The sequence below is a fragment of the Grus americana genome, chromosome 12 (assembly GCF_028858705.1).
Source record: "Grus americana isolate bGruAme1 chromosome 12, bGruAme1.mat, whole genome shotgun sequence".
Classification (NCBI taxonomy): domain Eukaryota; kingdom Metazoa; phylum Chordata; class Aves; order Gruiformes; family Gruidae; genus Grus; species Grus americana.
Genome location: NC_072863.1, coordinates 16,913,788 through 16,925,676, shown reverse-complemented (window position 1 = coordinate 16,925,676; position 11,889 = coordinate 16,913,788). Strand labels below are relative to the sequence as shown.

Sequence of the window (11,889 nt, the reverse complement as noted above, 5' to 3'; positions counted from 1 at the left end):
GCCGGAAGCCGCGAGCCTCCCGGAAGCGGTTCATCCGCAGCGGCCGCCCCGCCGCCATGGCGCCGACGTCGCGTTCCCGCAGCCCGCCGGCCGCCAGCCCCGAGCGCCGCGGCCGTAGGTCGCGTTCCCGGTCCCGGTCCCGGTCCCGCGAGCGCAACGGCCTGAAGCGCCCGAGCCACCGACGGAGCCGCAGCTGGTCCCGCTCCCGCGAGCGCACCCCCGGCGGGCCGCGCTCCGCCGCGCACCACGGCCACCACCACGGCAAGGCCTGGCCCGAGTACTACGAGAAGGAGAAGGAGGAGATCCTGCGGCAGAGGCGAGCGCCGGTCCCGGGGCTTTCTGTAGGGCTTGTCGCGCCGGTGGCTCCGCTCCGCTCGGAGGAACCGGCGCTCCTGGGGAGGGGAGGGCACGGAGCCGGGCCGGCGGGTTCCCGGGAAGGGGGCGGCTGAGCCCGTTTCTGCGGCGCTGCCCGGTGCTTTAAGCCCCTTCGGCCTTTCCTGGCGGCGCGCATCGCCTGAGGCGTTCCCCACGGTTGTGGCGGGCGCAGACGGGATGGGGCGCGGCTGGAAGAGTGCCGACACCCGTTACCCGCGGGTCCTCTGCAGCGTGCGGAGCTTTGCTTCCGGTAACCATTAGAAGTGGTAACGGATACTGGGCTTTAAATGCTCGTGTGCTGGGTATAGCACACTAGGCTTCAGTGAAGGTGTTTTCCATGACAGGAGACTCAATGAGAGAGAGAGGATTGGAGAACTGGGAGCACCTGAAGTCTGGGGACTGTCACCAAAGGTTCCTGACCCCGAGTAAGGCGCATTCTTTCTTCTTTCCTTCTGGTTTTTATGATATTGATTATGTATCGGTTTAATTTACAAAAATGTTTTATCCCTATGCTAGTCCCTTTGCCACAACTCCTGTTGTGTCAGTTTGTTTTTGAATCAACATGAGATTATTACTTTTTTTTTTTTCCCTCTCCAAATAATCAGCATGTTGGAATTATGCAAGAAATTATTTATTGTAGATCAGGTGACCTTTATGTTGCGGTTCTGAAAGCAGTTCCTGTGCTGCAAATTAGCTGTTTAATAGTTTACTCTATTGCAAATATTGACTCAAAATCTTCAAGTATCTGTTGGTCACATGTACTTTTGATCTTGAATACTACAAAACAGACTTTAAATAGCAAACTTTTATTTTTATTCAGTTCTGATGAGCATACACCGGTAGAAGATGAAGAGGCAAAATCTAAGAGTAGTTCTTCAGATTCCAGCTCAGAAGGTACGTTGTTTTGCGTACACAGCTTGTTTCAAAAATGGGAAGCTACTGAAGTCTCGAATCCACTGTTGTTGCTTGCAGGAGGTTCACTGACTTTGATAGGTGGAAGTGAGTGTGGTAGGCTCCACCTCAAAGGGGAGCGTGTCTTTGGGAAATGCATATAGAGCTAGATGATCTTTGTTCTCTGATGCTGTCTTTTAAAAATGTTCTAGAGGAAAAAAAGAAAAAGAAGAAGAAAAGAAAGAAGAAAAAGCGGAAGGCATCCAAAAGAAAACGCAGAAAACATTCTGAGGACAGCGACAGCGAGTCAGAGTCTGAGCAGAACTCCAGTGGTAAGAAAAGAGGGTTTTGACTAATGTACATGGTGCATAGAGCTCTCCTTCTGCTCCTCTGAACACTAAGTGACACTTGCGGTCTTCTGAAATTACAGAGCTGCAGCATCAATCTGGTTTTCTTTTCTTTCACCATCTTGCTGGGTTTGCAGTGCCTTTTCCTTGAGCACTTGCGGTCTGGCCTGAGGAAATAGGATTCCTGAATTTAGCATCCGTTGGGCGTTTCATGCCAGAGATATGTTCAATATATTCTCATAGCGAACAAGACTGTAGAGAGCTTTCTACTAATACTTTCTCAGTATTACTTAAACAAATCACATCTGAGAAGCTGCGTACTAAGGCATTCTGGTGGAGGCAGTTATTCACAGTGAAGTTAGCTACTTAGTTATAGCTAATCATCTCTTTTTGATAATATACTTTCTTTTTTTCAGATGAAGATAAAAAGAAAAGCAAGAAGAAGAAAAAGAAGAACAGAAAGTAAGTTTCCAGGTTGTTGCATGTAATTCTACGTGCTGTTGACTAGAGGGCAGCATCACTTTCTTAGCAGGTAGTGAGGAAGGCTGGGCACTCTTGTAACTAGGGCTATAAACACTGTCAAATAATCTTAATTTGAGGGATTATCTGCAGAACCATGCAGCATAGAGGACATAGGGAGCCACTGTCTAATGCCGTATGAAAGGCATAACAGTGTATATATTGTCTTTGTTTTGCTGTAAGGCATTTTCTGTGAAACAACAACAATCGATACGCAGACAGCCACTCTTCCTGTGGGTGGAAGTTGTCTTGAGAAACTAATGACTTGAGTATGATTCCAAGCGCTTTTTTTCATCTTAAATTTTGGTAAATAGCATGTCTGTCTTTGACTTTATCACAGGAAGAAGTATAAGAAAAAGAAGAATAAGAAGAGCAGGAAGGAATCCAGTGATTCAAGTAGTGAAGATTCTGATGATGAAACTTTTCAAGGGGAAGATCTCTGGATTGAGAGATCAAGTAGGTTCACCTGACTTTAAACTTGGATTGAAACTTCTTGGTGTCCTTTTCATGAATTCTTTGTGAGGTGTTGCTGACCTGTGTAACTCTTCTGATAACAAAGAACAATGGGCACAATATTAATCTTCCTCATTATTTGATTGTTACAGAAAATACAGAAGCTGATAGCTTGATTGGACCAGAAGCTCCCAAAACTCATGCATCGCAGGATGATAGGCCTTTGAAGTGAGTAGTCAGCTCTAATGGGTCTTTGATCAAATGAAGTAAACCAAGCCTGAAGGTTACTGTTCGAAAGGGCCGTTATAACAACGTGGCATGCATTAGAGAGAAATACTGTGCCAGAAACTCACAGCAGAAGTGGTAGTGGTGCCAGCCTTTACCCTGATCTGAATTCAGGTGGAAAAGTCTGTCTTACGCTTTTTTAGCCTTGATTCTTAGAAAATCAATTGTAAGATGCCTTTATTCTAATGCTCTGCAGTATTGTGACTTTTTAGTGTCTTCGTTACTGTTTAATCAGAATGGATTCAACTGGTAATTTCAGATATTGTTGCTAGTGTTAGCCCTAAGGAAGAAACAGACTGATATGTGGGGAAGAATCAGAAAGTGCTTAAAAATGCAGCTGCAGCAACTAGTGAACAAGGAAGCTGGATGTTTAGCTCAGGCTCTCTCTATTTGAGACTGATTGAAATCAACACTTTGCTGGTCTTTTTTTTTTTTTTTAAGCTACGGACATGCCCTCTTGCCTGGTGAAGGTGCAGCAATGGCAGAGTACGTAAAAGCAGGAAAACGTATACCCCGGAGAGGTGAAATCGGCTTGACCAGTGAAGAGATCGCATCGTTTGAGAGCTCTGGTTATGTCATGAGTGGCAGCAGGTATGGTTTTGATGGTGGTAGTGGTTCAGTGAAATTTTCAAGAATGGCTTCCACTGGCTGGTTGGAAGACTGCTTCCAAGCCTTACTTGAAAGCACAGAAGAGAAGGTGCTCTGTGTGCTTGCAATAATCTACACTGAACTCCCTATTGCTATAGATAGATGGGGAGTTTTTTAAGGACACTTCCTCCTAAAGAGCAAAAACTCTTTCCAGGTAATATACTTCTAACTATGTTTTATTTCAAATGAGGAGATGCTTGTGTCGAGTGACTCAGTGGTATGTTTGGACAGTAGTGGTGATGTGCTGCCTCTCCAGTAGGAGACAAATCAAAGTGTGAGAGGTTGGTTGCACTTGTTTATCATGGAGTCCAACAGGAATTTTGGTAAGCCAGCAGCTGACACCCTGGGGGCAGAGGGGCTTCTGGCTGACTGCCTGAGAGCAGACACCCCCAGAAGTCAGTTTCTTGCTCTACCATGCTTCTTCCTGGGAAGGTTTGTGTGCAGTTTGGATTCTCTAGTGTAGGTATCTTTATTTATAAGCCCCTCAAATCGTTCAGGCCAGTTGACGGATGGAAGCTGTGATGGGGCATTACATCTGTCTGCCCGTGCTGATGTACGCAATGTTCTCCTCCGCAGACATCGCCGAATGGAAGCTGTGCGTCTGCGTAAAGAGAACCAGATTTACAGTGCAGATGAAAAGAGAGCTCTGGCATCCTTCAACCAGGAGGAAAGGAGGAAACGAGAGAACAAGATCCTTGCGAGCTTTCGAGAGATGGTCTACAGAAAGACTAAGGGCAAAGAGGAAAAGTAATTCTTCATTTGAACAGTACACCATAGATTCTACCAAGCAGCAGCTAACCTGTTCCAGTCATGATTTGAAAAAAGCTGCAAGTGCTGCAGTGCCTTTCACCCAACAGGGCCAAGCCTCAGGAGTGGATTACTTGTGTCAAGGAAACACAGTTACTTTTGTCAGATTTTCTTGGATGATATGTTCACCATCTACAAGGAATCCCTGTAAAGTGAAAGGCTACAAGGCAGAGAAGGCAGGAACAGGCAGGGAAGATTACAGGTGGCGATGTTCTGCATTCGCTTTGAATCTGACAAGCAGAAGGATTCCATGGGAGGGCTTTGTTACCTGATGTTGATAAGTGGGATTTTCCATTTATTTTTGACTAATGAGAGTAGACTGGCCACCAGAAGCAAGCTACTAGTAACGTTAGCAAAAATGAAGGAACTCTTAAGTTCCTGTTTAAGATCTAAGACTGTCCACTTAGATATTTTTTCATAAGTCTTTTAGATTTATTTTTTTTCTCAAAACAGTTGAGTTTGGTTTGTGGTTCAAACTAGACTTGTAAATAGAAATGTGTTTGTTATTTAATACAGATGAGCTTCAGTTACTTTAAAGCAAGCAGATCATAATTGGGGTATAAAGTAACTGTAATAGTAATAGCAGGGTCTGATCTTCAATCCACCGATGCCCGTGGTGAAGAACTAGGTTGCTTGCTTCTTTTTCTCCTATGTTATACATAGGTATCAGAGCAGTGGGGTGCAGTGATTGGCACCCCTGGATGTATACAGGTGGTAACAAGGGATGTGTCTTTCAATTTCTTTGAAATTTTTTTTGTCTATGGAAGTGTTCTAGATTAAAGCTTAAATGCTGTGGTATTTTAATTTGGTCTGTTTCAGCAGCAACGTATGGCTGTCTTTAAACTCTGTACTCAGAGGCCTACTCCAGGTAGTGCTTCTGTGGTGGTTATCTTTGATTCAACTGCATATTTCCAAATATACTCCCCTCAGCTGCCTTTTCTTCAAATGCTTTTAAAAACAAAGTGTTTTCTAGAGGGTGGGGTTTTTTTTTTTTGTTCCCCTAAATCTCTGTGTTGTAGTTTTGGCAGCAGAGATGTCTTGTATGTTTGTACAAAGAAAATAAAAGTCCTATAATGTTCACCCTGGAGTTCTGCAGACCTGGCATTCTCAAACAGCAAGTCCAGCCAGCTGCCTGTTCCCATTTACACTCTGGAACCTGGTTCCATCCTGCCGTACCCACCCGCACCTGCAGGGGACCATCATGTAAAGCCAGCTGCCAGGTCAGGCCGTAGTTGATTTTGCACAGATTTAATGCTTTTTATGTATCCACAAAGTAGAAATGCTGATAAGAAAGAGTCATTCTTTCTTCATTGTGTTTATCTGATTCTCCACAAAATACTAATGGAGTGTTGGTGATAGTTAATTGGAGCTGTTCATTAGAAAGTAAGTCTTTCCATGAGGATTATTTTATTTTCAATTATGTCCTTAAGCCACTTTTCTCTAAACTGACACTGTTCTGGCCTGGAGGATGGAATAAAAAGAGGGTAAATTGTAAGAATAATATTGAATCCAAGCTGACAGCTGGCCTTTATTCACAGGGCAAGGCTGTCTGCTGAAAAAAAGACACCACCTAAACCTGTGTAAACCCAGGACAGATTCATTATGGAGAAGGCAGATGCTCACGGGGCAGCTATCCGTGCTTGTGGTGGAGTGAAGCTAATGATAAGCAGGGTCATTTGGTTTTGTGTAGCAAGATTTTGACAGCTTCCTCCACCTCTCTGCTATTATTGCAAACTTATTTACATCAAGCTCCCTGTTTGTTTTTGGCATGGAAAAGCTTGCTAGAACCTCCTGAGTTGTGTCAGTGATGGAAGAGTAATAACTTTTACCTGTGAATCAGCCTGCTGGACTCCAGAGTGAAGAATACACTCTGCAAGAGAGCAGAGACAGCACGGAGTTCACATGCAGGACCTCAAACAGCAGACATTTTAATTAGGTGAGAGCTACTATCTACTTCTTCAAAAATGACCTCTGTATTTGTACAACATGTCTGAATTAGAATAATTTTGGTTTAAAGCCTCTTGTGAAGGCAAAGACGTTACAATTCTAAGCTTGTGCTAGGATGTAAGATTTCTGAGCAGTGGCTATAAGCTGTTCTGGTTTTGGCTGGGGTAGTGTTAATTTTCTGCACAGTAGCTGGTGTGGGGCTGTGGGTTGGAGTTGTGCAGAAAACAGTGTCGATAACACAGGGATGTTTTTGTCACTGCTGAGCAGTGCTGACACAGAGTCGAGGCCTTTTCTGCTCCTCACACCACCCCACCAGCGAGTAGGCTGGGGGTGCACAAGGAGTTGGGAGGGGACACAGCTGGGACAGCTGACCCCAACTGACCAAAGGGATATTCCATACCGTATGATGTCATGCTCGACAATAAAACTAGGGTGGAGTTTGGCAGCAAGGGCTGCTGCTCAGGGACTGTCTGGGCATCGGTCAGTTGGTGGCAAGAAAATGTTTTAATTTGCATCATTTGTCTGTCTTAGTTTTTATTTTTCTCTCCTGGTTATTTTTTTCCTTGCACCTTGTTATTATTATTTCTTTTTTTAAATTATTAAACTGTTTTTATCTCAACCCATGAGTTTTCTCACTTTTACACTTCCAATTCTCTCCCCTGTCCTACCAGGCAGTGGGCAGCTGTGCAGTTATTGGTTGCCAGCTGGGGTTAAATCACGACATCTGTGGACTGCTACTTGGGGACCCATAGCCAGTAAGTAAAAAAGCTAAGGTTCAGTATGACTAAGCGTAGGTTCTGGAGGTAAAAAGTCTACTCAGTGTGATTTATTTCTTTTTTTTTTTCCTCTTGAGCTGCAACATATTACGGTACAGGTGACAAACTTCAGGCCGATCTGGAAAGGGGTTCTGAGACTGCACGAAGAGCAGCGGGCCAGTCTCCCTCTACAGATCCCTCGTTCCATAATTCTCCTCCACTCAGCCCTGCTTAGAGCTGCCCAGAGCAATTGCTGTTGCTTGGAAGGGGAAGACGGTATGAGCAGGAAAGCAGATGTGGGATCCTGCCAGATTCTCTGTCATGTTTCTGCCAGTCTCCACAATTTGGAAACTAAACCAGCCTCCTGCTCTGTGCTCTGCCAACCACAGACTCCGTCCAGCCTGTTGCACAGAGGTGCCGTAGGCTCTGAACACCAGACAGACACAGAGCCCTTCAGAGGGAAAAGACCACGGATGTTACATGAGACAAGCCAGAGATGTTTTAGCAGAAGGCAGCGTGCCGAATCCCCAGCAGCCACTCTTCCAGGATTACAAGGGGCTGTTACAAGGCTTCAGCTACTGGAGGAGTAAATGAGCAAAGTGTAGGTTCTAGTCCTTGTGGTCTGAAAGAGATGCTTACTGCTTGAAGGTGAAAGGAGGTAGTGAGACCAATGGGAACCTGGTTTAGGTTTGTGCAAGATAGGAGAACAAATATCAACAGGTAATACCACCTGCGAGAAAGAGCAGTGAAACTTTCCTTTGCTCATTGCGCCCTTTGTTCTGTTTCTTACGGGAGTTTTCCTCATTTGGTTTCATCCCCTCAATAACAAAATTGGGAAGAACAACTGCAACGTAGGTGTCTGCTTGGAAAGACAGATGAGAGAAAAGGAGCCTGAGGACTCTGGCATAGGAGTTGTGCCGAAACACGGGGAAGCATCTGAGGTGGAACTGGTCAACAGGTTGGAAAATGGCTTAGGAGCTGATGGAAGGTCTTGTACTGGAACCGTTGGGGAGGCAAGGCCTGGGACGCAGACCCCTGAGGAGCTCTATGCGTGACAGATGAGGCCCACTCATTTATTGCATCTCGTGCAACAAAGGGAGCTTCTTCCAGCTGCTGCTCAGGACATGCTGTAGGGTGAGCACAGCCCAAGGCACAGTGTCAAACAGAAAAGGCCTCTTCTGAGCCCAGAAATTCTCCATGGGACATGCTCACCTGGGCAGGAAGAGTCTCACAAGAGCTGTTCAGGGCCCCTTGGTATCTGGCAGGATTACAGCAATCCCTGCCTAAAGCAGCCCTGGTTTGCTTTTCAGCTGTCTGTGTATTTTAGGAGAGGTGCTCAAGGCTAGTGTGAGCCCTGGAAGCCTGTCTCCTCCTCTGCTTCTCTCCTGATCTCCACATATTTTCCCTCTCTTATTTCTCATCCTCCTGATCTTCTCTTCCTGCTAGTTCTTCTGTCTCTCCAGCCAGCACTGTAGCTGACTAGCTGCTGGTGAGTGCTTTGGGCTGGTTTTTCATTGATTCCCAAGCTCTTTTCAGCCCTTCAGAAAACTGGGACCTTGACAAGCTGTCAGGAGCCAGACCCCAGGCTGACCACATCTAGAACGCATGAGCAGCTGGACAGCTTAATTTAACCACAGAGGCTCGTCTCAGAGCCTGAATAGAGTCCCATGGAGCAGTGTGAGATGTATCTGTCCCTGCCCAGTGACACAAGCTATGAGTTACGGTTCAGGACTACTGCTAGACTATCAGAAACACTTCATCCCAACCCAGCTAATCAGCAGAGGAATTCAGATGCAAATTTCTGTGTCTGAACTTGCTGTTATTCATGCAGATGTAGATCCAGAAGAATTCTGTTTACGTTGGTGTATTTTTTTTTCTGCAATATTATTACTTTTTCAATATGGCTCCAAGCAAATAGAGGGAAGTATATTACAGAGGCACTTGCACAGAGCAGAGAAACGGACTTAATTACTTACAGTCAACAGAAAACAACCTCTGGCGCTGCTGGGCATCCTCGGCTCTCACTGGCTGCAGAACAGTGAAAGGGTATTTTGCTGCTGGCCCAGCTGCTCTGCCCAGCTGAGTAAGTGTAACTTTCCAGTCACAGGGCTGGAAGTCTCAGAAATTTCTCTGATTTGCATGACTCTGCACCTTGTTCACTCCGTGGTTATTTGTGGTTGCTCCACACCCCGTGCCCCACAGTGAATCAGTGTTAATGGTACTGACACAAGATCTACATTTCACTCTCTTATTTGCCATACTTTAACAAGCAGAAAAGTGAGAGTCATTGTTTATAGCGGATTTAGGATATAGCAGAAGCAGTTTTCAGCTGTATTGTAAGTTAAAACTGCTGAATATTACTGTGGTGGGTGGGAAGAATTGCAAGCTGCAGGAGGTGACTGGCTGTTCACGCAGACTGCTGTGCAGTCAGTAGGGTCGCTACAGGGAACTGCAGGTCAGCAGAAGTGGGCACAAAAATAGGAGCAGTCCTGCTGTCTCTCTGCAGTTTGCTAGTACTTAATATTGCCGATGCATCTGTAATGGCAGTTTTAGGGTGGTCCTCTTCGCATTCCTTTTCTTCCTCTCACAGACATCTGTGCAGTGTATATCAGAGTGCATAAAGCAAGGAAACTAATTCTGTCTGGAGCTTATATACAACTATATTGGGTTTGCATGGCAAGGTTTTGGTAGCCGGGGGGTTGCAGGGGTGGCTTCTGGGAGAAGCTGCCAGAAGCTTCCCCCATGTCCAACAGAGCCAATGCCAGCCAGCTCCAAGATGGACCCGCTGCTGGCCAAGGCTGAGCCCATCAGTGATGGTGGTAGTGCCTCTGGGATAACGTATTTAACCTGTGCAACACCAGGAGCAATTGCAGCCAGAGAGAGGAGTGAGAAGATGTGAGAGGAACAACTCTGCAGACACCAAGGGCAGTGCAGAAGGAGGGGGAGGAGGTGCTCCAGGCACTGGAGCAGAGATCCCCTGCAGCCTTTGGAGAAGACCATGGTGAGGCAGGCTGTCCCCCTGCAGCCCATGGAGGAAGGATGATGGGGAGCAGAGATTCCACCTGCAGCCCCTGGAGGACCCCACACCAGAGCAGGTGGAGGCACCTGAAGGAGGCTGTGACCCTGTGGGAAGCCCACACTGGAGCAGGCTCCTGGCAGGACCTGTGGCCCCGTGGGGGACCCGCGCTGGAGCAGTCTGCTCCTGAAGGTCTGCACCCCGTGGGAGGGACCCACGCTGGAGCAGCTGGTGAAGAACTGCAGCCTGGGGGAAGGACTCATGGTGGAGAAGTTCATGGAGGACTGTCTCCTGTGGGAGGGACCCCACACTGGAGCAGGGGCAGAGTGTGAGGAGAGAGGAGCAGCAGAGACAACATGTGATGAACTGAGCACAACCCCCATTCCCTGACCCCCTGTGCTGCTCAGGGTGAGGAGGTAGAGTCATGGGGAGTGAAGTGGAGCCTGAGAAGAAGGGAGGGGTGGGAGGAGGTGTTTGAAGATTTGGGTTTATTTCTCATTATCCTACTCTGATTTGGACTGGTAATAAATTAATTTTCCTAAGTTGAGTCTGTTTTGCCCCTGACAGTAATTGCTGGGTGATCTCCCTGTCCTTATCTCCACCCATGAGCCTTTTGTTATATTTCCTCTCTCCTGCCCAGCTGAGGAGGGCAGTGACAGAGCAGCTTTGGGGGGCACCTGGCCTCCAGCCAGGGTCAACCCACCACAGCAACACAGATACAAGGGTTGAATACGTGTATATCTTTATTAGTTAAATCATTTTATATAGATATGTGGATTCTTCAAAATGCTGCCACCTTAGTCTATGCTCTCCAGACCCTGAAAAAGAAAAAGTAACAACTGTATCTGCACTGTTCTCATCACTAACTTGCAGGGGGGCATAGCTCAGAATGCAGGTTTTCAAACTATGGTTAAGTACCCAAGTCCTAATTTAAAAAAGAAAAAACAAACCAAAAAACTTTAAATACACATCCCCACGGGCCAGCCAGCTGCAGGTACAGAGCGAGCTCTAACAGCTCCAAGACTGCCCAGCGCAGAGGCCGTGGGAGCCCCCAGCCCAGAGTTTGGGGGGGCTGTGCGGTGTGGGCCCCCCCTCCGCCCGCGGTAATGGGCTCCCGCTTCCCTCCCCGGGTACCTCCCCGAGCCCTGGCACCTGCCTTGGACACGTAGTACTTGTTGACACCCGACAGCCGCCGGTCTCTTTCCATCAGGGCCCACTGGTAGGGATAGCGGGCGACCCTCTTCTCCTGCGAGCACGCACAGCGCTGCCGTCACGGCCCCGGGGAAGGGGCTCCCGGGGCAAGCGGGATCGCAGAGGGAAGGGGTCCCGCGGGATGGAGGGGCCGGGGGAAGGGGGGTCCCGGGAGGGAAGGGATGCCGGAGGGAAGAAGGGGGGGAAGGGGAATCCGGGGGGGAGCGGAGCCCCGCGATCCCGGGCAGGGCCGCCGGGGAGGGGGGGACGGGGGAACGTCGGCGGCCCGGTCGCCCCGCCCCGCGCTGACCTTGCCGCCGTTGCACCAGCGGTGCATGTAGACGGTGGAGAGACCGGGGATGCTGAGGCAGATGCCCATGATGGCCAGGCCGGGCAGGATCTCGTACCACATCCCGCCGCTGTCGCGCTGCCCGCACCGCCGTACCGGGCTCCCTGCGGGCACTCCCGGCCTGCCCCGCGCGCCTTCCCGGCCTGCCCCGCGCCGCCGTCACTACCGAGGCAGGCCCGGAAGGGAGATGGGAACGACAGCGCTGCCGAGGGGCCGCGCCTCGGTGGTGCCTGGGCCGGGCAGGCTGGGGCCCCAGAGGCTGACCCCGCCTGGTGCGGGCCGTGCCGGGATGCGCGGGCCCCGCCG

The 11,889-nt window shown here is 48.5% G+C and overlaps 2 protein-coding genes across 4 annotated transcripts; one reads left to right on the top strand and one right to left on the bottom strand.

The window, feature by feature from the left end:
- The first annotated feature begins 6 nt into the window (after positions 1-6).
- On the top strand, positions 7-9,993 carry NKAP (NFKB activating protein). 3 transcript variants are annotated; one of them, XR_008578945.1, is made up of 12 exons: positions 7-316; positions 720-800; positions 1,196-1,269; positions 1,479-1,598; positions 2,030-2,075; positions 2,473-2,588; positions 2,738-2,813; positions 3,312-3,461; positions 4,095-5,545; positions 6,103-6,261; positions 6,944-7,027; positions 7,126-9,993. XR_008578945.1 is itself a non-coding variant. In XM_054839304.1 (9 exons), the coding sequence occupies exons 1-9, from the start codon at positions 57-59 to the stop codon at positions 4,267-4,269; spliced, it is 1,098 nt and encodes a 365-aa protein (XP_054695279.1). In that variant the 5' UTR covers positions 7-56; the 3' UTR covers positions 4,270-6,853. The 3 variants fall into 3 exon arrangements, 1 of the variants encoding a protein (XP_054695279.1); XR_008578944.1 differs by having other exon boundaries at positions 4,095-6,261; XM_054839304.1 differs by lacking the exons at positions 6,944-7,027; positions 7,126-9,993 and having other exon boundaries at positions 4,095-6,853.
- A 775-nt stretch (positions 9,994-10,768) lies between these two features.
- Positions 10,769-11,864, bottom strand: NDUFA1 (NADH:ubiquinone oxidoreductase subunit A1). Its single transcript, XM_054839421.1, has 3 exons — positions 11,545-11,864; positions 11,200-11,289; positions 10,769-10,861 (listed from the first exon to the last, which is right to left on the bottom strand). The coding sequence occupies exons 1-3, from the start codon at positions 11,644-11,646 to the stop codon at positions 10,841-10,843; spliced, it is 213 nt and encodes a 70-aa protein (XP_054695396.1). The 5' UTR covers positions 11,647-11,864; the 3' UTR covers positions 10,769-10,840.
- Between the last annotated feature and the right edge of the window lie 25 nt (positions 11,865-11,889).